This window comes from Crocodylus siamensis, chromosome 11 (assembly GCF_052110815.1).
Source record: "Crocodylus siamensis isolate JL-2025a chromosome 11, ASM5211081v1, whole genome shotgun sequence".
Taxonomy (NCBI): Eukaryota; Metazoa; Chordata; order Crocodylia; family Crocodylidae; genus Crocodylus; species Crocodylus siamensis.
In genome coordinates, this window is record NC_143405.1 from 43,413,341 (window position 1) to 43,440,497 (window position 27,157).

The 27,157-nt window shown below is 40.4% G+C and overlaps 1 protein-coding gene across 4 annotated transcripts in view; it reads left to right on the plus strand.

Annotated features, from left to right (window-relative positions):
* CACNA2D3 (calcium voltage-gated channel auxiliary subunit alpha2delta 3) overlaps positions 1–27,157 on the plus strand; it is an 891,165-nt gene that overhangs the window by 699,140 nt on the left and 164,868 nt on the right. For all 4 annotated transcript variants that reach the window (XR_016438419.1, XM_090021142.1, XM_090021141.1 and 1 more), the window contains 2 exons: positions 6,482–6,556; positions 23,187–23,270. Coding sequence is in view for 3 of the 4 variants with exons in the window: in XM_090021142.1 (XP_089877268.1) it covers positions 6,482–6,556; positions 23,187–23,270 (159 nt within the window). In the remaining variant the exon portion in view is untranslated. The remainder of the gene's footprint in view (positions 1–6,481; positions 6,557–23,186; positions 23,271–27,157) is intronic.

Below are 27,157 nucleotides of genomic sequence, written 5' to 3' on the forward strand. Positions count from 1 at the left end.
GAGGCAACCTCTGTTCATGATAAATCCATTAATGGAGTAGCAAAGTATAGCATGTAATAATTGTATTGACAGAGCTATGTGATGCTGGGTGCATGCCAGGGAGAATCCCTGTGTGCCGAGTACTTCACTAAGCTGGTGATGCTGTTTCTAGTTTGGGGAGATGCAGTGATGGGGTAGGCGCTTTATATCTCACTGCAGCATTCCCTATACTGGGGCATGGTAGACATGCTCATAGTTGACAGATTGATCCTGAGATGTTGTCTTCTTAAAGAACAGGAAGCAGGGTAGCAGTTACAAAGTATAGGTATAGATGGGCAGAGACAGCTTATTTGTCTTGGGCTATTTGAATCCAGCCCTCTGGGTTAACCCAGAAAGGGAAAACTATTGGAGAGGTGCAACGAAAGGGATGACATGATGGGCAGGCTACGAAATGATCCGAGGCAAATATTGATTTATCAAAGCCAGAAAGAAGGCTGTTTCAGTAATCGATATGCAAGATGATAAGAACTGGATAGTTTTATCTGTGTGGTCAAATAGGAAAGGCCCTAGTGTAGGATCATAGAAAAGCAGGGCTAAAAGGCACCTCTGAAGGTCATCTAGTCTCAACCCCCTATTTGAGGCAGGATCATCCCTATGCAAACCATCCCATTCAAAACCTTGTCTAACCTGTTACTAAAACTACACAATGAACCCTGACACACAGTTATAAGCATAGGCAACACATGCCTCCCAAGGCTTGAAGGGCACAGTGATTGCCTGCAGGCAGTGTCAGCACCAGGGGCGTGGCAGAGGCAAGCAGAAACCACCCACAAGCAGCCATGCTGACGTCAGCAGTGAGGGCAGGCCAAGCAGGGATGGTCCACAGGCAGCCACAGTGGTGTTGGCAGTGGGGGGAATCCCCCTTGCAGCTGGAGGTTGAGTCTGGAAGTGCTGGTGGCACTTCTTGAGGGGGGGGAGGGCCTGCCCCCCCACCCATCACCAGCACTTTCAGGAGGTGCACATGCATCCCTGTACACCCCCTATATGTCACCTGAGGCTACAAGGCATAGCACTCTAACCAATGAGAGGTAAAGCAGAGAGACAACGGTGGTCAGTGTTGTGCTGCTGCAAATATCATTAAAATGCATTTGAGAGATCCAAGGAAGAGGACCATGCCCTTTGCCACAGAGGAAGGCAAAACACCTACACTCTGTACCATTGTGACCATGAAATAAAATTCCTTCCTGATCCCAAATGTGATTATTGGTTTGACGCTGTGGGTCAAGATCCTCTAACCAAGAATCTCTGAGTTTTAGTTCTGGCACATCCAATTCAAAATCCCCAGTGTTGGCTGTAGCCAATACACAGTGCCTCTGAGGAATAACCTTCTGACATATGAAGCAACAGCAAGGGGAAATAAATTCCTTCCTGGCTCTGTGTGACAACCAGCAAAGTCCAGAAGCATGGGAAATACCAAACACTCTCCATTATGCTGTGCAAATGGGGATAGCAAACATAACTCCACACATCACACCCTCTTTATGGACAGTCAGAACTCCCTTTTCTATGCCACCTATATAGCTCATCTCAGCTCCTTGATTCTTCTTTCATAACTAATCCTGCTGTAGAGCTTGGCTTCATTCTGCTGCTGAATATGGTCATCTCCAATATCCATTTGCTTTAGGTTGCGGAGCTCTTTTCATTATTACAATGGAGAGTCTACAGTTTCTGTAGGCAGTCTGTTTCATGGCCTCACTGTTCTAACAGTCAAGAAGCTTTTCCTGATATGCAGCTTAAACCTAACTGGCTGTAACTCCGAGCTGTAGGTCCACATCCTGCATCAGTGAAAAAAAGGCAGTCTTCCTCTTCTTTATGGCACACCTTCATATATTTGAAGACTGGTATCACATCCTCTTTTAATTGCCACTTCTGCAACTGGAATATGCCTATTTCTTTCAATCTCTCCTCAACATAGAGGTTATATGGAAATAGCATGCAAAATTTAGAGATATCTTGGATTTGTGAACCTAGAAAGAGGTAAGTGTTGAAAAGAATTCCCCTTGTTATGGGCCTGAGTAGCAGGTGTTCGTGTGTGCAGTGATAAAAATAAAAACTAGCAGGAAAAGGTTCACTGGGAAACTATAAGGAGCTTTGTTTTAATTGTACTGGATTTTAAAGACAGTCTGATTCTATTCAGGCAGGATTTGCTCCTCTTTCTAAGCATTTGAATTGTCATTAAAATGTGCACTTTATACCACTATGGTATGTGACAGAAGATTATTGCAACAGACACTGACTACCATGTAGTACAGTTAAAGCAGCAAAATGGTTTGACTTAAAACTCCCATTTTCAGGCTGTAGTATGCAAAACAGCTTTCTTCTAGTGGTAGAGTGTGACTATCCATAGAATCCATTCATGCAGATGCAATGTATACTTTGTTTCATTTATTTGATAACTTTGGTATGAGGATGAAATTTCTGAAAACCTAAAAATCTGTTAGCTTGGATGAGATGGAATTTGGGCAGAGAAATATGGATAATCGCAATGAGTTATCCCTATCAGTATTTGTGCTGGTAAAACGTCCATTGATTTTCAATGGGCTTTTGTGCAGAATAAGGACAGCGAGATTTAACTCTAAGCATATTTAGTTTTTACATGATGCTGTAGTCACACCAAATTTCTTTCTTTTTGAAATGGTCTATCAGTTTCCAAGAGATCCCTTATATTTAAAATAGTGGATACTGAAAGCAATAGTATCTTTCCAAACAGAAGTAACATTTTAAGCACAAACAGTCTTCAAGTACTGTACAAACTACAATGAAGTACTACATTTGGACACAGACAACACTTAGGACAGATAAATATTTTTTTCTAAAGTGTACCACCCACATTTATTTCCTTACCTGACTTTCCTTGTTTGGACTTCAGTCCACAATTATCAACAAAGACGATTATGATTGAGGGCTGATATTTAATTACATAAAAGTTCATTTATTATAATGTAATAGGGAAAATATGGACAAGACGGCTTTGTTTCTTCTTGCTGTATGAAGAAATGCCAAGAGCCTATCACCTTCTATTACCCTTTAGTAAAGCTTATTACAGCTACTAATTTATGAAGCAATCTTTTTTATAACAGATACAGCTGAATATATTTGATCATTCTTAGAGAGATACAGCATAAATTGCAATCAGATATGAGCTCTCTCTGATGGAGCTATAATGTCATGTTGAGGTTTATATTTTTAGTAAATTACAAAAATCTTCAAACATGCTCTTCTGGTTATTTCTGTGAGAAATGGGTCTGACTTCAGAATATTAACATTTTTACCCAGGTCATTTTGTGACAGACATATTTTCAAGGAGCCAGTTCAACAAGAAGGGAGTTCCCCAACCTGTAGGCATAGTGCCGGTTGTTCCTCCCCAGGTGCATCACTTTGTACTTGTCAGTGTTGCAAAAAGAGAGTGAAAACAAAGTTAGAATTTTCCAAAGACTGCCTGGAGTCTTTCAAGGAGTACATTGGGTCTAAAAAGGTTGAGAACCACTGTGCTGCAGTATAGTGGCTCAGAGTTAAAATAGCTCACTGAAAAAAAGAATAGTGATTTTTCACACACACACACACACACACACTGTGTATACACACACCATATATATACGCACATATATACATAAATGTATATATGCATATATATATATATATATATGCAAATACTGTATATACACACTATGGGCATGTCCAGATGAATGTGCATGTGCCTCTTGCCCCATGTCAAACCCCTTTGAGGTGGAGCAACAGGCACATGTGGAAACAAAAAAATGAGAAAATTAGACCCCTGGATATCCAGGGGTCTAAAAAAATGGATTTTTAAAAAAGCAGAGCAGGGCACAGTCAGGGACCTGAGGCAGCCAGAGGCGGGGTCCTCCATGGAGATGCTCTGGCTGCCAGAGAGTCTCTATGGTTGGCCCTTGCCCTGGTGCTGAAACACACGGCCGGCGAGGCCGCATGTTTCAGCACCAGGGCCCCGGTCCCGGTGAGTAAAGGGTGAGGGGGGCTGGAGGAGGGGGGAGGGGACCATGGGGGGGACCCCTGATGGCCCCACCCACTCCCCCGCTAATCCCCCCCCAAAGCCCCCGACCCCTGCTGCAGCCGGCCTGTACCTCTGCCAGCCCCCTGGGGCCCCTGACCTTTGCCCTGGCTGGCCCCGTCCCTCCAAGCCCCCCTGATCCCTGCCCCCCCCCACTGCATTGTTTAAAAAAACAAATTAAAAAGACCTTGCACTACCTGCCATCTGGCTGACTGGGCCCCGCCCGTACAGTGCGGGGCAGGGTGACAGCCCCAGCCTGGGCCCTGCTGCCCCCCCGCTGCCCTGTGCTGCCCCAGGGGGCTCTGCCAGGAGGCCATGGAGCCCCCCCCGACCCCTGCTTCTAAGGTAAGCAGAGGAGGCTTTTTTTTCCCATTTTTTTTCCTGTTTTTTTTTCTGGTTTCTTTTTTTAAGTGATGGTGCCTGAGGCTGTGGGGGTAGCCATGGGGACCCAGGGGTGCAAGTTGCGGGGGTGGGGCCCACTTCATTATTATGAGAAGAGACTTGCTTTAACACTGTAAGATATATCAATAAAACATTGTCCAAGTGATCAATGTCTCTGTCTTGCTCTCTGTCTTTTTATAGTGGTCTTTTGTTTTATTTGTGGAGGAACATGGATTTTGGGGTATTTTACAGAGTGGCTTTGGAATTTTTTTATCAGGGGTTTTTCAGTTTTCCAAGAGGAACACCAAAATTCCTGCTAGGGAGGCCAGTGGCAGGACCCTGCCTGCTCAGACCTAGCACTTTGGACCCAGCTGGCTGTGGCTGACCTCCTGGCCAAATGGGGCCAGGGGGATATGCTTTGACAGTTCAAAGCTGGCCACCACACCTGGAACATCTTCTGGGTTATAGCTTCCCAGATGGCCAGGCACAAATGGCAGTAGTGCTGCACAAAGGCTAACCCTGCAGCCACAGCCCACTGGCAGCTGGGTCAGAGGGGCAGATGCCTCTACTGGCTCTGCATTCCCCATCTGAGTCTGGCAGATGCGCAGCAGGTCACAGCCAGGCAGCATCCCCCACTGCCAGACTGCTGCAGTGGGTAGAAGGTGCAGGGAACTCTCAGGTCTGCTTCAGTAGTCCAGCTGGCACAAGGGGTTGTTTCCCTGGGTACCAATTGGCTGGGCCCCAGAAGCTCCTGAGAGCTAGTAGCCCTGAGCTACTTGCCAGGGTGACTTTTTATGCTGCTGGGGCCAGGACAGGGCATCTTTTTATACTTCTGGGGACAGCATAGGTGCTGGCCCTGGGCTCTAGCTCCACCTGGCTGAAGATCCGGAAGGAGCCAGGCAGGGTTATTTTGCCCCAAGTGGCACAGTTTGCTCCACAACAAAGTGCATTTCCAAGCACATGCGCTGAAGCAAAAAGCCCCGGCTCAAATTTGCAGCACTTCTATTTGAGCTGCTGCAAGTACACATGCTTGCATGTGTGGACACGCCCTATGTATACATACATACACATACACAATATACATCTATGCCTATATATGTTTATATATAAAAAAATCCTTCCTTTGGTAAAGATGGGATATATATAGGATGGGATATATATATCACAGCTACCAAAAGATACTTTATCAGCTGCAAATTTATGGTAAGGAATGTGTTAATGAACACATCAGTGATTTGCAGGTATTTATTGAAGTCAGTAGCTGCAATCTGCTTTGTAATAGAAATACTGTCAAAAGGGCAAGGATTGTTATTTAAGTAAGTGTAGTGCTATATTGGGTTACATATACTTTTTAGCCTTGTCTAACACTTTATTGTTCTCAGATGATTTCCCATAGTACTTTTTTGTGCAAAAATGAAAATTGCATGAGTTTCCTTATTAGAAATAATCCTGGTTTTGTGACTGTAGTAGTCAACTTAAAAACATTTAGAGATTACATAGTTTGAAGACTGATAGATGTAAATGTCTTGAATAGTATGCCACCACTTGCCCAGTGCACTTATGCAAGCAATCCCATTGATTTTGATGGTTCCATTTGTGTAATGGGACCATTGATATAAAGCAGGTGAGCAGAACCTAGAAATTCATACGTAAGTGTGAGTTTCCTAAGCTCCAGTGTCCCTTTGTTTTAGCATATAGTATATCACCTCTCATCCATTATGCTTTCATTTTATACTTTTTTGACAACTTTTTTTCTATTTAAAGAAATAAGTGCCTTGGATAGCAAGTACATATGCATGTGTGTGTGACATTTTTAAATTATGCTATTTACCAAGTTCATTACAATGGCAGGTTTTCATTTTCACAAAATGTCAAGGATCGGTGCTTTGCATTCATTTTAATGAAATATTACACTGATAAGGATTATGAATGCCAGGTTTAAACCATAAATGGCTAAATGTTTGTCTGCTCTTTTGTTTCAGAAATCACTGGAGACCAGACTAATTAATACTCTTCTCTCATTTATTCTTACAGTTAGGTATTCATGGATATGCTTTTGCAATTACAAACAACGGATACATTTTAACTCATCCAGAGCTCAGGCCTTTGGTAAGAATACTATTTGCTAGCCTAGTCTGTGCAGTTGTAGACATTATAGTTCCTTTTGTTGTAATGTATAAAGGATATAATATTGGTAATGAAAATCAAAATAGAATAGTCTCATGCTTTTGAGAAACACTGCTTTTGAACACAGAACATTGAGTATAATACTTAGTAAATTCAACCATGGACTAGAAATGAATGTTAACACAAATAATTCCATTATATATAAATATACAAGTTGTTCTGTAAAAGATACAGACCTCCATTACTGCAGAAAAGCCAAGCCAAAAATTGCTATAATTATGTGCATTTTACATTGAATTGGAATGCTTTATTACCATGTAATAACACCTATTTGTCATGTTAAAGTGTTAAAGCTAATTTAAAATACATACAGAAATTTCAATAAAACACATTTTTAGTAAAATAGGGGGACATAAGGGATTTTTTTTAAGTAAAAGAGAAATAGAAGAAAAGTTCATCTCTATTTCCCTTATTGTCTTGTTTGCATTAATCAAAAAAGAAAAAGAAAAGGGCCCATTATGCAAATGTTTATTGATGTAACACCCTGGAGTATAGCTTCATTCCTGATTGCATCATTGTTTAGGAACATTGCTTGCAAGTGTTCCATCACCATCAACCCTCAGTAAAGCATTGGTATTAATGAATTCAGTGTAGCATACATATGGATGCCATATGTACTTCTCAAGTAGACACTTATGTTAATATCTGATTTCAACAATATTTTAAGAGAAAACAGCAATATTAATTGGATGGCTAATTTAATATATAAATAAATTAAAATTATTGAAACGTATGATTTATGAAGTCATTAGCACATCCTGCATTTTCAGTCAGCACAAACATTTTGTCTGTCTAACATTTGAGTTAGGAATTACACAGTCAATTAACATTTGTATTTGCCCTGATTGTTTCCTAATTTATTATTTGACTAGAGGAAAGCAAATGAAAAGATCAACCTTGAAACTTACATGCGTCAATGGAATAGCTTCTTTCTCAGCAAATTTTGCATAGAGATGAGCCACTAAGCAAACTGGATGTTATAGTATGTTTAAAGGAATTCTAAAAGAAATGATCTCAGTGCACGTGTTATATAGCTAGGAAAATTTCTCTTCTTTTACATATATCATATGTTTCTGGAATAGAAATTGTCACAAGCATGTAGGAAGGGGAGTGACACCTTAGTAAATTCAGCAAATTACAGAGCAAGAAATAATAAGGTCCTTGGAAATGGTCTTTGCAAATGAACCCACCTCTTTTCTTACCATCCCCACAAGGAAACGTTAGATCCTAACTTCAAATTCCAAGCTAAGATCCAGGACAGCCATAAAGCTGAGTACAAATGCTCCAGTATCCCCCCTATTTTGCCCTAAGACCTTATTTTGCCTCTGTACAGTCCATAGAATGACTTCCATCATGATGAGTTATAAATTCTTCCAGTCCGAGGAATTAGAGCCCCTGCTTCTCAAGTACAGTGTTTTATATATTTCAATCATGTTCCCTTATAACCATCTCTTTGCTAAGGAAAATAACTCGGGTACCTCCAATCTCTTTCCATATGAGATCTTTTTCCATCTCCCTAATCAGGGTCATTATTCTTTTCTAACTCCTCCTTCCTTCTGCTTCCCCAAATTCAACAATATCTTTTTTTTTTCAGACACAGTGGCCAGTGTTTCAGATGGATCTGTCATACTGATTTATGTAATGGCATTATCAAATTTTCCATGTTATTCTCCATCTTGTTCCCAGTCCATCCCAATGTACAGCTTTTAGACTGCAGCTTCAATATCAATAGCCACAAAGACATGGCAATATGGGCTGTCCTTGTGGGCCAGGGGTGGGTTTTAGTATATGTACTCAGGTTGTTAGCCCGTGGTGACAATATGCTTCCACATGCTTCTGTCACACTTCTGACTGTGGTGTAGATGTGCCATAAGTCTATATGAAAAACCAAAGCCAGGAATGCACTGAGAGTTTGGTGTGCCTGAGTCTTCCCTCTCCCTGACTAACTATAGGATGATACAGAGGATAGTGGTGATGGAGAAGTTGAAATCAGTGACTCAGTAGGTGCGTCTATGTGTGCAATTAATGCTATTTGGCTTTACAGCACAGTAAATTTTCTATGCTGTAAATACTGTAGTGTATCTTTGTGCATATGCAGGTAGTGAATTTACTGAGCTGTAGACTAATTTGCTGTGCAGTAAGCATTTGCACATGTAGATGGTGATCTTTAGATTAGTCTGCTGTGCAGTAAAGCAACAGACTTATCTACTGCATGGTAAAGCATCTCATATAGACACAGTCAGTGACTGCCTTTTCTTGATTCCTCTTTCACTGTGTATTCATATTAATATACACCTATTTCAGGCCCTTATCAGAGCATATCAGATGTCAGTGGAAACTATGATACCCAAAGAGCTTGGTAGGCAGAATTATAAGAAAATCTTGCATGGGAATGGGTTGGACAGAAGGAGAATGAAAAAGAGAACGAAAAGGGAAAATAAAAGTGAAAATTCACTCCTTAATGAAAGACAGTGAATGTTATTAAATTAAGTCCCCTCTTCCCCCCTGCTTTTTTGGTATTTTTTCTGGAGGAAAGGAACAGATGGTCTCATTTAGCTATTTGATCATTAATGTAATATAAGCATTATTAACTATTTGCTGTGGATAAAGTACCAAACTAATCAGGTTCCCTTTTTTATGTACTGTTCTAGTATTAACTCCTCTGTTGGGGTGATAGAAAAGAAAGGAGACCTATTCCTTTCTGTGAAACTGTAAATCTATTCTGGGGATCATGTAACTATTGCATAGTATATGATCATCACTGTCTATGTATGCACATTTAATCTGGAAAAATTCTCCGGGTTTGTTTTCCTGGTAGAGAAACTTGCCTGGAGATGCCTGAAAACATTGGTGATATGTCGGGGGGGGGGGGTGGTACCAACAGCAGAGCACAGGTGTGGGGCTATAGCCTGGCTGGAGCCAGAGCCCAGCATTGGCAGTGGTGGCAATGAGTTGTTCCCCGCCCCCCAGCTGCAGCAGGAGCACAGAGTTGTGCCCCTCTCCCTGGCACCACTTATGCATTGCCTGTGCCTGAAAAGACATTTGAATGCTGAGCCCCTGCAGAGTAGAGAGCTTGCAGACATGATGCTCCACACATTTTGCAGGCTTCCTCAGTCTGCCTGGAGAAAACACTGAGAAGCATGCCCATAATCTGTCATCTAAAGTGGGCTTGCTACAATACATTCACTTGGCATTCATTTCAGTTTCGGGAAGAGTCTTCTTTCAGATCTGGTTCTTTTAATCCCTGGATATTTAAAAATTCTCATTGATTCCAGTGAGACTTCTGGTAATGCACAGATTATTGGACTGAGTCCTTAGACAATTGTTGTAGACCAAATCCTGGGCCCATCAAGCCAGTGGCAAAACTACCATTAAGTTCACCGTAACCAAAATTTAAATTAACCATATGGGACTGGAATGAGATAATTAACAGAGAACATTCCCTCAAAATTCTGGATGGTTTGGGGTTACATCCAAGCAGAAATGTTATCAACTAGATTCAAACTGGTTTAGATTATCATTAGTTTTGTTTGAAGTGATGTGATGCTAGTATACTAATAGACTTCTGACTGCCTAACCCCATTGAGCCATATCTGCTATTTTTGGACTGGCATGGGAAAGAGAGGCACAGTGTTTCTTGAGAAACTCCCTGATCGAATACTGCAAAAACAGGCTCACCACTGCTGGTTGTAGAAAAATATTTTCTATTATATAAAGTATTTATCTTACTTAACAAGTGTCTTTTGAATTAAACTTAGAGCCTAGTGAAAGCTACTGCTCTTGCACTGATTAGTCCAGGGGGGAGGGGGAGGGGGAGCATATATTTTATTTAAAGTTTAGTGAGCGATTGGGCTTTTTTAAATTTTTCTACTTGTTATGTAAAATATGCTTTTATTTAAGGTAATGTGAGTTGTTTGGGCAGAGTAATTAAGAGTAATCACAGCTAGGCACAATTCAGGGAGGGAAACTCATTTCTGACCGTAAGGAGGGCACAGTGAGTTTAAAATATCTGCAAAGGTTCTCACAATACCTTTTAAAAAGTGCTGCAGGGAAGGTTTGATGGGCTATTGTTGGGGGGGATTGAAAGGCCCATTCAAGGAGAGTTGAACTTGATTACATTTCTATCCCAAATAACTTGGTGGAGTAATCCAGTTGCAGTACTATGAGAAATGGTTTTGTAGATCAAGGTGTACAGTGAACAGGATAGCATTTGTGGTACCCTCTTAGAAAATAAAAATAACATGGGTGACACTATCACCTACTTAAGCACTAGGTTAAGAGCTATTTTTCTAACATATAGGATTTACATGCTTTGAAAAACTGATTGGATCTTCATTCCTTTTCTGTTCCCCTTCTGAGCCCATCTTCCTTTGTACTGTCTCACTCTTTAATCTCTTCCTGAGATGACTATTTTTGCTTGACTTTTTTGCCGTCACCCTGAACCCACTCTTTACACCCTACCTGGGCATGCCTGGAAGTAAATCCTAGGAAGAGAACAGTTTACTAGAGTCATGCTTGGAGAATTAGGAGCCATGACATTAGCAATAGATTTTCTTGTCTTCTCTCTGTAATACTTCCTGAGAGTGTGCATGTAAAAGCACTGTACATTATAAGTAGCTTTTCTCTGTTTCATGGTGATTTTTGAGCACCAAGTCAGAACAATGCATTTCCTCTTCCCCTATGGTTATAGACCAGTGATGAACCGAAAAAGAATTGCCATTAGGTGGCACTCTAGTACTGCCAAGGTAACTATTTTGTGCCATTTCCTCCTGAGACACTGAAAACAGACAGTGTCATTTCTTTGTTTATTCAAAACAGATATGAATGTAACTTGAAATCATGCCTGTTTTAAATATGTTAGATTCATGTAAAAAGTGAAAGTCAAAACTGAAACATAATGTGTTTCTAATCCTTTATTCTGTAGTAAGGAGAATGCAGAAAGACATCTCTACTAGAATTTAGAAAAATATAAAAGAAAACAAATCTTATGTTTCCTGTTCTGATGAGAGAGCCATTTTTGTAATGCACTTTGCATTCTATATGTACAATATATAACACTAATGTACTATAAATAGGAAATGATTTTACGCTAAGAAACATGTCTCTTCATAGTACTACTTCTTCTAGTGGTACGGCAGAGTTTTGAAGTATTACTGTGAAAAACTGTAGTGTATCTTTTGTAAAGGTATATAGAGTTCAAATATTTTGCGAAAAGAAACTAATAGCATTCCAAAGAAAGAATAAAAGAAAATCTAAATATATCAGAAGTTGATTCACAGTTTTATGTAGCTAATCAAAGTATTCCTCCACTCGGTATGTAGCATTGTATACTGTATTAATGCAAAGGGAGCAATGTACTTTGTGGTAAACACTGAGAGAAGCCTCACTCTCATACTTCCTTCACACAGCTTTCCACCACTAATCTCTTTTGTGCTCTTAAGAAGAAAAAGTATATATAGGCAAGCCCGCAACAAATAAACATAAGAAACTAAACAAATTATGTCATCTGCTTTTGCTAGAAAATAACATTCTATTCATGGCTTTATTCCCTTTCCATTATTTACTCTTGTTCTTCCCATCATGGTTGAGTTTCATAACTCTTTGATTTAGACTTCAAGCTTCTCAGGGCTGGTACAGATTCTACTATATTATTATTTGTTGTTTGTTCTCCAGATACTATGTCTGCGCATAATGAATAGATGTCTGTAACCTAACTGTCTGTAAAGGTCGTATATACTAATAAATATGGTATTTGATGTAGAAGCCCACATCTGATATAAAAGATTGTCTTAATAAGCAATTGGGAGTTTTACTGGGTGAAATAATCTGTTCTCCTAAAGGACACTATATGGTCTTACTAACATGAGTGACTGCATTTCGCTTGCGAGTGCACATGATCTCTCTCTCTCCCCCTCTTTCCCCACTATTGTTTTATATCACCCAAAATTTCTCTCATTTACATTTGTACAACCACACTGAGTGTCAAGCTAGAAAAGAAACAGCCCCATGCCTTATAATGCAGTCTGGGAATCTTCTGAATGAAAATGCCACATATGCGTAAACTATTATTAGTTCCTGGTAACTCTGAACTGTTTTGCTACAAGGAATATTCCTCGAACTGATTCTGATTTGATTTAAATGATTGTAAATCTGAAGTAAATTAATTTAATGTTATTGGTAGTACATGAGATCAGAGCTAAACTCCTAATGTTTTATCCCCCAAGTTTGTTTTTATTTTTTAATCTAGGCAGCCCTATAAGAACATTATTGGCTGCCATATTTTGATTGAAAATCATTAATTTTGATAATGAATATGACTCTCCTTCAAAAATCATTTTGCTTTTATTTCATTATTCACAATTTCTTATTTGTTTGAGACTTAGGTTTCTGAAGGCAGCATTTGGTGGTTTGCCATAATCCTTTCATATACATGAAATGACACGCGTAAGGTCAGATTACTCTCCTAGTTGCACATATGTCTATTATTATTACAATAGAGTGATGATCTGTTTACTTTCATTGTGGTAGACACCATCTGCATGCACAGGGACACGCTGGGCATGTCTACACATGTGTTTTGATGTGCAGTAGCCTATTTTACTGCATATTAAAGCATAACATCAAAAATCGTGCTAATGCACATAGTAAAAACAGGCTCCTCGCATTAAGCATCACTAGAAAAGTGTGTGCTTTTGCTGAATTGTGAAGTAGGGCAGCCTAGTGCACATTTATTTAGTACCTCACATTAGAGGTACTAAGTTTAATGTGCATTAGCAAAAATACATTAATAAATGTCTACATGCACCTACTAACTCTTCTGTTCAGATACTCGACAGTATGGGAGGTAGAGAGAGAATTGCAATTACATTATTTCCAATTTATATATTCATGTAATAATTAATGCACGTCAGCTATATATGGGTTGTCTTTCAGCCTAGCCACTGTTAGTTAGCCAGTTTGTATAGATATCATAAGAGAAGCCACTTCTGAAGAGAGGATAAGACAGTTACAGAAAAGTTGAAGAAAGTCACTTTTAAGCTGTACTGCATGCAGTTATCCTGTGGTTATACCGGTGTATCTTGAACCAGTCTTTCTTAGAGACCAGTACTGGTTTTCATCATTCAGAGTATGTGGACACCTCCTGCATAAATTCTCACAGTAATAAAGAAAACTTTTGTCAACTTTTTGAAGTCTCTGGTCTTTCTATCTGTTACTGAAATGAGAATCTGGCCTGTTGATTCAATAGGAATGAGGGGTTTTGCTTTGTTACTAATTTACCAGTTGAGGGAAGAGTACTCCAGCACAGTCTCATCAGGGGAGGACAACTTCCTTACATTATTTTTATATATACAGATAACTAAATATATAGAATGTTGTGAAGCTCACACATGTTTTAATGTATTTGAATCTGACAATGTGCATGTGTCATGTCTCATGGACAAATCTGATAATTTCTCAAATGAATTAGAATTTAAGAATCTTTTCCAGAATTTCACTTTTTTGCCCTATTTAGACTAAGTTCTAATGCAACTTTTCCATTCTCTGTGTTCTGCTAATGTTAGGTCAGGAATGCTAGCAATAGTGATATGTGGAATAATTGAATATAAATACTGCTTTTTATCATTCTAAAACGTGATCTAAGAGAGAACTATCTTTCCTCAAAATGATGCACATCATTATAGAATTCCTTTTGAAGATCAGTCCTAATAGGGGAAGGTATACAAAGGCTGCACATATAATGTAAAACCCTCACCTAAAAATGCTGGCAAATTGGCTGCTTAAGTCCCCGAGTTTAAATTAAAATGTTAACTGCCAGATACATTGTGTATAACTAAAATACCCAGTGTATTGAAAGATTGCTAAACCAGTATTAAGTCTTTCATAGTTGTAAATTCTGGGAAAATTTGTTTCTCTTAATATAGAAAAACAGAGAAATCCAAGTCTCAGAGGAAACATTAATGCCCCACTTAAGCAGTGTTAGCCTTTCATAAGCAGCAAATCTCATTTCTCTCTGGGGAGTCCTGCCTGGAACGTAAGATAACCTACACTTACCCTTGCTTTATTCAGAGACTCTGTAGAACTCTACAGCTGTAGCTGACAGCAGAATATTTAAATGATTTGAACAGTGTAAATGCCTCATGTTCATTTAAATAACTGAAGAATTCAGTCATTTGAATGCCAATGATTATTCCTATTGGAGTTTACATTTTAAAAAAAGACAGAGCATCTGAATCCCTGTGAGAGCATTAAATTGCCATCTAATTAGCAGTCCAAAATTACATATATTTAAAAGATAATTAAAGGTTTGAAGGCTGTTGGAATAACTGGTTGTACATATAAATGAATCACTGAAAATTTGTTAGTAACATGTGAACTTTCTTTTATTCTTTGCTTTCAGCTTTGAAGTTAGGTAAAACCAAGCCATGGGTTTAAGTCTGGTAGTGTTAAGATAAAGGCAGATGTTTTTAATTATTTCTACTCAAACCCAAAATAATTATAAGCAGCTGCCAGTTTTACATAATCCTGATTGATAAGGTTCTAAAAATGCAAATAAAGTCCTAAACCATGTTTTTTTTTCAATGAAATGAATTGAATGCATGTCACTTTACTAATCAAGTGCAATCCAACTGACATTGTGAACTGAACCAGTGTACTGTTTACCCAGTCTTTGCAGGCATGTGACACAAAAGTATGTTCTATTTCTTTGGTTCCACCTCCTATTTCTATATTCTTCATGTCATCCGTTTAGACATTGCTATTTGTAAATCAAACATATATACTACATTTTTATTAGATAGGTTGTTTGAAATACAAACATGGCATGGAAATTATTTTCTTGTATTACTCTCTGAGAGGGTTCTCCTTGTATAGAGTACATTATTTGTCCCTGCTGTTCACCTGACTGGATGCTCAGGGATGCATTATTCACTCAGCATTTTAAATTACATGGCTTCCCTTGTCAGCTTTTCTTTACAGTATGGCTAGAAATTTTTCCATATGGCAATTTCTCAGTGCCAACTGGCAGAACAGATCAATCCAAAATAACTGGTCTTCATTGCCAACTGTAATGTAGGAACTTCTGGATTAAAGTCTTAAGTAATACTTTTACATGCACATTTGTCTTTGAAAAGGGAAGTTCTTTTTTCCTTCCGAGAAAGTAAAGAAGTCACATTTTTTAATTTTAAACCTAGTTTTCTTTTTATAAGCACCTTTTATGACTGAGTACCTTTGAATGCTCTACAAATCCAGGGGCTAATGGAGCTCCATAAAACATCATTCTTAGACACAAAATAAATGCAGGTTTCAAAATCAGAGTATTGCAAGAGATGAATTAGGGCCCTGCAGCGAGGAGAAAATACAAATGAAATTAAAAGCTTAAAGGCCAGGCAGCAGAGATTTAAATTAAGAAGGGATGCAGCATCACACACACATCCCTAGGCAGAGTGCTTCTGAGCTGTGTAGCGCATATTAACTAAAAGCTCAGTCCCTGTGGGTGATTTAACGTAAACGGATGAAACAGGAAGGTACTTTTTCAGACCTAAGGGTATAAGTCGGTCTCTTCAAACAGTTCCTCCTCTCTTCTTGTCTTCATTAATAATCTCTACAGTCGCCCTCTCTGGAACTATTTCCTTGTGCTGGTCTTGTATTTGTCCGGTCTTATTTAAACTGCAGGCACTTCAGGGCAGAAAGTCGTCTTATATATGAAGAAAATTCTGAGCCCCTTATGTTGTGGGTTTTTCTCAGTCTGTACCTTGGAGAACTGCCACTGAAGTTTTTGATAGCCTGTAAGTGGAAGAGGGGAGGGGATTTTCCTCTGTTCCTGTGGTTCAAAAAAGGGGTTTCCACAGTTCCTCTGTTTTGGGAAACATGGATACTACTCCCTAGGGTACCGTACTGCAGGCATATATCACTCACCAGTAAAAGGGAAGAGAAGTTATGCATGACTACAGCCCTGTACACTCGCTCACCAGGCAGCCAGGACATAATTGAGGCAGCAATGCTAGAGATAGACTTTGCTGTTCTGAAGGTTAGTGAAGCTCCTTTAATGCCCTTACACCCCACCTCCAGATGACACAGTGGGCACTGACAAACATGCAGCTTGCTACTGTAACTCATGGTGCTTCACAGAAAGCGCTATGAGTTACAGTGACCCCTCCCCCAACCACCCATAACCCAACAGACATTTGCTGTTGGGCTGGGTGGGTGGGGGATCAAGCTCCTAGGAGCCAATCCAGGAGGAGCTGCCTGCTTGTAGCTTCTCTCCCCATTCCTGCCTCCCCCATGGCTCCAGTGCTGTATGCACGGTGGGGTGGGGGGAGTGAGGAGAGGGAGCTGAGGACTAGGGCTTTCCCAGTCTGAGCTTGATTGGGGGTAGGTGAATTGGAGCCTTCATCTGAACCCTCATTGTATGAAGGTTAATTTGTCACATGATTGGGCTCTCTTAAAGTGCTCTGCAGCTGTGCACTTGTATCATGACATAGCTGTAAGTACTTTCAAGAGGGCAAATGCATGACAAAACGTAACTTCTGTCAGCACCCAGTGTGAATTGCTAGTAGCCCCAACTGCAGTTAGTGGGTGAGTAAAGCCCCATTATCTGGCCCTATATGCATTAAGCAATAAGTCTTTTGGGTTTAAAAAATACTTCATCAGACTGAGTAAGCATCTGCAGTTGGTGTGTGCTTTTCCTGGATGGAATGAATAGTAAAGAAACCAGCGGCTGGTATGCATGCAGGAAGGCCAGTCAGTGAAATTTTTAAACAGGCTTTCCAGAGAACTAGGACAATTTGTTTATTAGGTTTTTGCTTCTAGTAATTTAAAACCCTTGAGTAAAATCTTATCTACTTTTAATAACCTATAAAACTTCTTAGAAAATCGTGTGTCTATAGGATGTCACTATAACTTAGAATATAATAGGATGGCACTCTCTTGTACTCTCCACACACACACACACACGTCTTACAATGTGTCAGTGCTATAGAATCCCAGTTCATCAAAGTTCATCATTTACACAATTGCTTAACTTTAGGCTCATGTCTAAATCCTGACTAGGTCAATATGTGTTTAAAGTTGAGTGAATGGTTAAGTACTTTGTTGAACAGTACTTTGTATTCTAGTTTGATTCCTTTAAAACAGTATGAGATTTCTATAGAAATGCTACAGACAGACGATGTTTTTATCATTTGGAATGCTTTTCCCTCATCACTTGCTTTTGTAAGTGATGCAATACTTTGGTAAACAACAACTTTGCCTTGACATTATTTCCACCTTTCTAGCCCTTGTTGTTGTTGCTAGGTACTTACTTGCTTTTGCAGTTTTCCACTAGGAGTTTGCCAAATGTGGGTAGCCTGGCTCTCTACAATATTACTGGCACATCAGAAGGTGCTATGTCAATATCTTATTGTCTTCTGTTACCCATAGTGTAAATGATATGCGTCTGCTAAATTTGTACCACCCCCACTTAAATTTGCACTTTTAAGATCCAGCTTGCCCAACAAATTAGATGGCTGACTCTCAGTCTGATTTCAGAAAGATGTTCTTGGTCATGTTCAATGCAGAGGCTTCCTAAACCAAAGGGGACTGTTCAGGTACAAGAAAGAACAAAGCATGGAGCTTAATAAAGGCACATGTATATAGTTGAACATTGAGTGATTGAAAAAAGTGGCTCCATTTTAAAGACAAGCATAGTGTACATTGTTCATAAATCATCAGCTACTAAAATCATTTGGTCAAACTTCAGAAAAATGACATTGATTAAGATAAAGGTAATTCTAATCACCAGAGGAAATGGTTTCTAATTTCCCCCACTAAGTGTATTCTTTAAATTAGAAAGCTATTTTAATTTAAAGAGTGAATAATAAGGAGTTCAGCATCCCATTCCAGTTATTAAAAAACAAAACAAAAAAACCTGTAGCATGTATAACTTATTTTGCAGGTGTTGAGCTACTTCATCATATCACCATATATTTTGTACTGGCTGGAGTAACAGCTCACAGTTTTAATCTGCGCCTTCCTTGAATGCTTTTAAATCAGGCTTATTTGAAATGTTTCCCATCTTTTTTGTACATTTCTTACTAATTTATTCCAGCATATTATAGTACAAATAATCATGCCCAAGCTTCTGCCTTCAGTCCTCATTCTGTATTTTGTCATCAGTGGCCATGTCTCTACGTGCGCCTGACTGCACAGTTATTACTGCACAGTTATTTAGTACTTGCTTTAGCAGCAAGTACTAAATGACTTCACAGTAACTGCCAGTACTGCGCAGTCCCAGTGCTGCATGGGTTGTTTCAACCCTACTACACAGTAGCAATGAGCTGCTGCACAGTAACTCATTACTACTGTGTAGTAGTGGTGGCATCAAGGTTCATGCCTGCCAATGCTACATCACCATAGTATGTCATGTAGACATGTCCACTGGGTCCCAGATAGATACAAAAATGAAGATAGGCTCAATTCAGTACAAAAGAGAAAAGTATGGTTGCACTGATTTTTTAAAGATATTTTTGAAGAAATAAATGGATTCCCAGCCTTGGTTTCTGCACATCAAAAAATAAATCTATTAAAAAGGATGTGAATAGTAAAATTAGAAAGAAGATTGAGGAGAGTGGCCAGATTACCAAGAGCTCATAGTCTATCAGTCTTTTTGTTTCTAGGGCCCAATCCCACATATGGGTAATCTAGTTCCTGTGACTGTTCCCATTGTCCTCCTTGGGACTGCAAATGGAAGCAGAATTCCACAGACGTACAACTGTTTTCTCAATTGTGTATTTAGAGTTAGATCCTGTCCCTATCAAAGTCAATAGAATTTTTTTTTAATGCGTGTTTATTGTTATAGTAACTAAGCATTTCCTAGATCTGCATGGTGGGTTCCTCATTGAACCTCAGGAAGTCTCCTGCTCTTCTCTCTGACTTGACACTAGGAAACTACTTGAAATATACATTTTGTTTCTATCTGTAATGTCTGCATTTTTTAACACATGCTGTTCAGTTATAAATGTCATTTTGATTTTATTTTCTGAACGTATCATGCTCTGGTTTCGTCAACAGCTTTTTCACCTCCCTTTGTTTCTTTGTTACTTGAGCAATAGGCATGGAATCCATAGGGCTAATAGGAGGGGGAAAGTGGTTATGTTGCCTCCAGTTTGAAGAACAAATCTGTCCTCAAACACATGAGCACAGCTCCCATTGTCATTAGTAAGGGTTTATGCAGTGTAGCCTGCAGACGCTTAAATGTATGAAAGGATATAATTTTCCATTGGCACTAGTACAGGAGTTACACCATGTCTTTTACACCCCATTTAGGGTATGTGCCACTTACTGTAAAGTAAAAAGGATGGTGGTCTTTACACATGTCAACTGCTCTGCTAGAACTGCCCAGAATCTTACCTTGATTCTGTGGTAGATTAAAACTAACACTACAGTGGCTTGGTCCTCAATGAAAAAGAAGCCTTTTTTAACAGCAGAGAAGGCAGGAACCTCCTTTAAGGATTATATTTAGTGCTAACATGTCCCTACACCCCTCTAGGTATAACTGAAGATTCCTGTAGCAGCAGTCTGTGCAATGGCCATTACAAGCATTTATGCCTGTCCTGGGGAGTTAAAAACTTGATTCCAGAAATATATAGGATGTCCCAGATGCTTCTGCTTTTGTCCTGTGGGATCAGGCCAACTCTCAGGATCTCAATATTGTGCTGTTAGACAGGAGGGTGTGACACAATTGCACATATAATCACACACTCTACCAGCTCTGGCACATGCATAGCCAAACCATCCTAGGCACATGCATACCTATCACCAATTCAAGCACATACACTATACACCCCAAAAGTTAGACCCAGATCACTAATTTGTATATCATGCACACAATGCCACGTGTATATATATATACACACACACTCTCACCAGTTCACACGCATACAACCCACCTACATATACACACAGGTGAGTTCCAAACTTGGATGGTACAGTGTGTATGTGTGTGCTTGGGGTACCTGGGCAGAAGGTTAAGGTGAGAGAGTTAAGGTGAGTGTAGGGAGTGAAAATTGCCAGAACCAGGATTAGAACCGATGGCCTACAGAGAAGCTGGCTGAAGAACTGAGGCTTGGGTTTACTTAAGGTAGACTTGGACTGGAAACTGAGGCAGACAGCCGAGATATTGGGGAGGGGGCAGATAAGTGGTGGCAAGGAGGAGACAGCCAGGAAATAAACTGAGGCAAAAACCTGGTTGCTCAGGGGAAAAGGAAAAGGCAGTGGGGATAAGACAGTGGCAAAGAAACAGGGGGTTTGGAGCCAGAGAGGAGCTAAGGACAGGTGTTGTAGGTGGCAGTGAGCCAGAAGCAGGAGAGGGAGAAATGAGATGGAAGTTAGAGGTGTAAGGAGCAGAGATTGGAGCAGGGCCAAACCACAGTAAAGCAAAAAACAACTTAGGGGTACAAATAACAGTTTTATTAAACAGACAGCACACGACACAGCCCCATGCAGTTATTGGTACGCACGCGCGCACACACACACACACACACACACACTGGCAGCAGGAGAAAGAGACTCAGTGGAAGGGTTGGAGTCCTGGTAGGGAAGAGAAGCAGAGTCCAAGTCATTGGTTGACAAGGGGGTGGGGGGTGATAGCTACCTATCCAGGCTGGAAAGGGGCCCTTGTCCAGTAGATGTTGTCCAGAGGGGGGTCACCAGCAGAGCCTCTAGGTGGATAGGTGGTGTGGCATGGTGCTGGTCCAGATGGAGAGGGCATCCCACTGGGTCTGTCTTTACTGCCTCTTTTTATAGAGGCAGACCTTGTGTGACCCTAGTGACAGGAGGCATGCCCAGGCAAGGGTCAGCCCCTGGCATACTGAGCAAGTGTGCTCCATGCAGGGATGTGCAGTTCTGGGTGTCTGTAATGGTAGGGTACAATGGTAGAGTTTCTGGTTCTACAGGGTCTTTTGTCTTTCAAATGCTGAGTTGTCTCGTTCCTGGGTGAGGTCCGTAGCTCCTGGATGAATCAATGTGAGGTGATGGCCCAGTCATTACAGGCCATTCAGTAGAGGCCTGCTACCATTGCATTTCAATCATTCCCAATCATTCTCATTCATCGGGGAACCAATTTACATGGGAGGGGTACGTGACTCATACAGTTGCAACATGGGATGCTCAGACAGAGGACACAAGATGGAAGCTTGACATATAAAATGGAAACTTGGTAGGACTTTGGTTTACTTACAAACACAGGTCTAAACCATACAATGTCTATATGAAACAACAAAAATCGATACAAAAATGATAGTAATACGATATACAACATACAAATCAATACAAACCTAATAATAATACAATATAAAACAGTGGATATCCAAAACCAAAAACTAATACCAAAATAAAAATGTTAAAGTTTATCCTAAGTCTGAACTTGCTTATACTTGTCTATAGGGAATAGAGAGGGAGAGAAAGAAAAGCCAGAAATAATTGGGGAAGGGAGGGGAATGCATTTTACAATAAATAACAAAAAAACCGGGGGTTTTGCTACACTGCTATACTTAATAGACAGATATGGTTTGTCCTTTTTAGCCATTATTAACAGTAAAAGAGCTTGGAATTATCAATATTCAGCCTTTTAAAGCAAACAGATATTGTCACCAAAGGTAGGTGTGTTCCAGATATGTTGCCATCAGTTCACTTTAGCATGTGGATTCATTACTTTATTTATCTGCAAATCCTGCATAAACACTCTGTCTTCTTCCATGCCTTGAAAAGTTTGTTCTTAAACTGCTGGGGTCACTGACTTTTAACGTTCAGCAGAGGGCAGAATTTCCTACATTATAAGCCCCCCGCCCCCAGTTTGAAGCCATTTCTCATTCAGAATGTTTATTTAAAATGTGAGATTTACAGAGTAACAATGACCATAGTGATAAAAACTATAACTTGCCATTATTAGTCTGTTCCTTTCTGTTTCCCATGAAATTGTAGATAAAATGTAATATCAGCATATATTAACACCCAGCCTTCCAAGCTTGCATCTTATCTTATTTAAAAAGAAAAGTGTAAACATTTTGTTGATAAGATTGTAGGAAATATAGCTTCCTGTACAGCTGAAAGAGCTAGTTCGGGACATTTAGTATAAACTTTGAAATTAAGGCCGTATGTAGTTTCCATATGTGGAAGGTATAACTGCTGAGTTGACTTATAAAATGTGGGAAAGAGGACAAATTAATTTATTAGGACATTAAGTGACTTGTGCTTTTTGCTTTTTCCACACTTTTGAAAGGGGTGTGATTCTAGAGTTATACGAAGAAAGGAGAATTCTCTATGAAGGAAAGATATACATCATAGCAAAGGAGTCTTGCATATAAACATGTACTAAACAGTTTTTTTTCTTTTCACTGAAAGTGTTTGACTAGATTTGTGCTTCACTTTATTATTAATTAAACCACACACTGAGAATGTTAATTCCATATAACCAACATCAGTTCAGCAACTCTTAATATCATCTGACATAGAATCGTCACACAAGTGCAACCTGATCCTGCCTAACATTTCAATAATCTTTTATTTTAAATGCTAGTATGAAGAGGGAAAGAAGCGAAGAAAACCCAACTACAGCAGTGTTGATCTTTCAGAGGTTGAGTGGGAAGACAGAGATGATGTGGTAAGTGATTTGTTTTAAAGCCCTGTCAGAAGACTCTGCTGTATCCCACTACTGTACCTGGAAACTGTGCAAGTAGTCAGCAAAGAGGCCACCTGACTTCTCACAGAAACAGAAAGACAATAGCTCCTTTTACCTCATTCAGAATTTTATTACTCTCCTGTTTTGTACTGATATTTTCTCTCTCTTAGACAGACAGACAGACACACACACACACACACACAAACATGCACTTTGTATCATCTGCAAAACTCATCACCCAGCTTGCATACTCCATGTATCCTGTTGTGAATCTCTGCAGCATTGTGTTGATCACTAGAGAGGAGTATAACGTTTAGGGCTGGTCCAGATGTCCAATGGAACTCAGAAATTGGGACAGAAGTTTGACTATTCCACATTTTATGAGACCTCTCTTGATGCAATGCTGCACTTCAAAATAAAAAAGCGCAAACCAAAATAATAACCACAACCACTTCCTCTACCCCTGGGACCCTTGGGTCTGCGTTCACACTATGGAAGCTAAAATAGATTCCCCCTTTTGGTGATTTGCTCCTAACACCCAAGTTCAGGTGTGTGTGACTTCATGAATCAGCTCCTGGTATCCACAGCAGTTGGCAGGCCCAAGATCCACCCAAATACCACCCGCATCCCAGTTCCATATCTATTTTGTAGATCACCCTCTGTCTCCTTTTTCATCTTGTAAACTTAATCTTTTCTGTAGCAGCATATCAAAAGCTTTCCTTATATCCAAAGCCAGAGCTGACCTTAGGGGTGGGCAACGTGGGCAACCACCCACAGTGCCATTGTCAGGGAGGTGCCAGGAAGGGTGTCACAGGGGAACCACCCACCCACACACATGCAGCAGCAGCAGCATCTTTCCCCTGTCCTGCTCTATCTTGCCTCCCTGCCTCCAGCCACAGCTCAGGAGGAGCTGGGTTGGACAGTGCAGGTAGCTACAGGAGCACATGTCCTGCCTCTTGTAATGGGGCCAGGGAGACACCCTAAGCACTGGGGACAGAGCTGGGGATGGAGCCATCTGCCTGGGCAGCCATGCTCCCCCTCTTCTTTCCCCACCATCCCACCTAGCTGGGACTGGTTACACAGTTGTGCCAGAGGTGTTGTGAGTGCTCCCAGCCTCAGCAGTGACTCCATATGGGGATTCTGGCAACATCAGGCTGGGCTGACAGCTGCTGGGTGGCTGCAGTGTGGTGGCTAGGGATGGGGTCATATGCCTGGACAACTGAGCTCCCCTGCCCCTTCCCACCCTGCTCTGCCTTCCCACCTGCCTCTGCCTGCAGCAGTCCCAGTGACTTGAGGTGGGGAGGGTGCCAAAATTCAAGTTCTCCCAGGCCACTATTTTCCCTAAGGCTGGCTCTGTTCATAGTTTAACCTTTGCCTGGTCTTTCTGTTGCTTCCTCAGTAAAACTGATTTGTTAGGCATGATTCATTTAGTGTGAGTCCATGCTGACTGTCCTTAATTAAATCATAACTTTCCAGGTGTTCCCCTTCTGTCCCTGTTATGTAGTTTTTTCCATAACTTCCCCACACAGGGCAAAGTCATGCCTGCATGTCTGTATTTTTCATAGATCTTTCCTAGATCCCTTCTCAAATATCAGTACTGCATTAACTTCTCTTGAGTCCCTCATACCTCTACTTTTCCAGAGAAGTTTTGAATATATCCACTGAAGAAGGTTCCCATATTTACTTTGTCATGTCCTTCCAAAATCCGGGATGGATCACGTACAACTGTCCCAGGAGTTTTGTCAGTCATCAGATATTCTAATTTCTTGATCCATGTTCTGACATAACTCTGTATTTTCCTTCTCCCTTGCAAAATATATATCTGTTTTTGCCATCCATCCACCTCTGCCTTTGCAAATAATGAAACCATTTCTTTTTGCTTTTAGCAACATCGATTCTCCCTGTTGATAGATTGTCCTTATCATTCCTCACTGCCTTCATATCTGAGATTTTTTGCCGAGTGCATGTGAAGCATTTCTTATTGTTCCTTGTTTGACCTTGTGCAATTTTCATTGCATTCAACATAAAATATTTCCTAATCATATGTTCATATTCCTTAATAGCCTTCCATAATCTATGCAGTCCTCTCTACTTCTTATACTTGGCCATTTCTCTTATCCTCTACCACGTTACTTCATTCTGTTCATCTTCAGTTGATCTTTTTTAAAAAGTACTCTTGATGTTTACGTGTTATTACTAGACTAAACACGCAACCTGTATGCTTTAATGAATCTATCTTTCCTTTGTATTTCACTTCTGTTTTGACCCCATTTGATTTCACCCAGAATTTCCTGCTTTATTCCATAATTCCCTCAGTTTGATTTATGTTGCTTTAGTAATCCTCCTTTGTAATCTCATTTCAGTTTTAACAACTACAGTTGAGTGAAACTTTGGGTTTATGTTTGCATGGGTTTTTTTAAACAATTTGTTTGCTGATTTTGGTTCAAAAAGTGTTGAACCAGTTAGGTTTAGTTTGGAATCTAGGGTTTATCCAAATACCCAGTGAAACCAAAACTCCAGATAGAATTGGCAAACTGTGTTCATCTATGAACGCTGTCTGTGCATTCAGTTTGTTGCCATTCCATACAGCCAGACCATCTAATCTGTATACAATTCATCAGCTGTTTTGCCAACATGATAGAATCATACAAAATAAAGCTGGAAGATACCTCCAGAGCTTATCTAGTCCAACCCCCTGCCTGAGACAGGATTGTTTCTATCCAAACCATCCTATACAAATCCATGGTTTGTCTTGAGGCAATGGCTGAGAGTTAGCTGATTGTTGGCCTTGGCCAGGACAATTACAGGCTGCAAGACAGCCCCAGCTTTGGAACAGCCCCCAGGGTTGCCCCAGAACAGCACTGAAAATCAGTTCATTGTACACCCCAGGACAGCCCAAGGTCTCAAACTGGCCCCTAGCTGCTCTGGGGCAAGGGCTGACAATAAGTTGATTGTCAGCTTCTCTCAGGACAGCCCTCAATATAAAACTGTGCCTGGGACAGCCCTGGGTTACAGGGGGGAGGGGCTGCAGGCTCCTGGCTTCCAACTTACTGGTGCGCAGGCAGTCCAGGATCATGATCCTAGGCTCTGCCTGCACTGGCAAGTAGAAAGGGTACAATTGGGATCTGATCCCTGATCCCAAAGTCACACCTGCCATGTACGTGTGGCATGGCCGGAAGAACAATTGTTGAAATCATGGATCAGATCCTACGGTGCCAATAAAAGAAAGTGTGTCAAGGGCCTGAGAGAGCACCAATTTTCAGCTTGAGGAGGATCTCGTTAATCAGTTGTTTCATATTCCATTCCACTTGCTTTATGTGATTCTGTCTCTGAGCCTTTGTTGAAAAGAGCAGCTTACAAATCTAATAAATAAAGAAGAAATGACCATGCACACTGGCCACATCTACATGAGATGGCTGCACTGACTGGTTACTACTGCACAGTAGCATCACATGTCATGAAGTGTGACGTGACACTACTGCATAGTAGTAATGATCTACTGCGCAGTCCATCTCCTAAAAGCCATTCAGCAAAGCCACTGTGCAGTAATGACTGTGCAGTCAATGTTTCATGTAGATGTGGCCACAATATGTTTAATCCTTTAGGTCAGAAGGTCTAAGGAACATTTATAAATTTCACCACCCTTAGGAGAAAACATGAATCCCCTCTTGATGTTAGTAATTTTCAATGGGGTTTATGAATGTTTCACTCAGGAATTAGAAGTTTGCAGAATGACTTGCTGACATGCAGGCCGCATTTTGTTCTCCTGTGATACTCCAAGCCAGACCAGTGAAATGTTAGTTAGTCAAATTCAGGAGAAAAAACATTACCTGCTTCACAAAGCTGCTTAGAATAATGAATCATGCTAT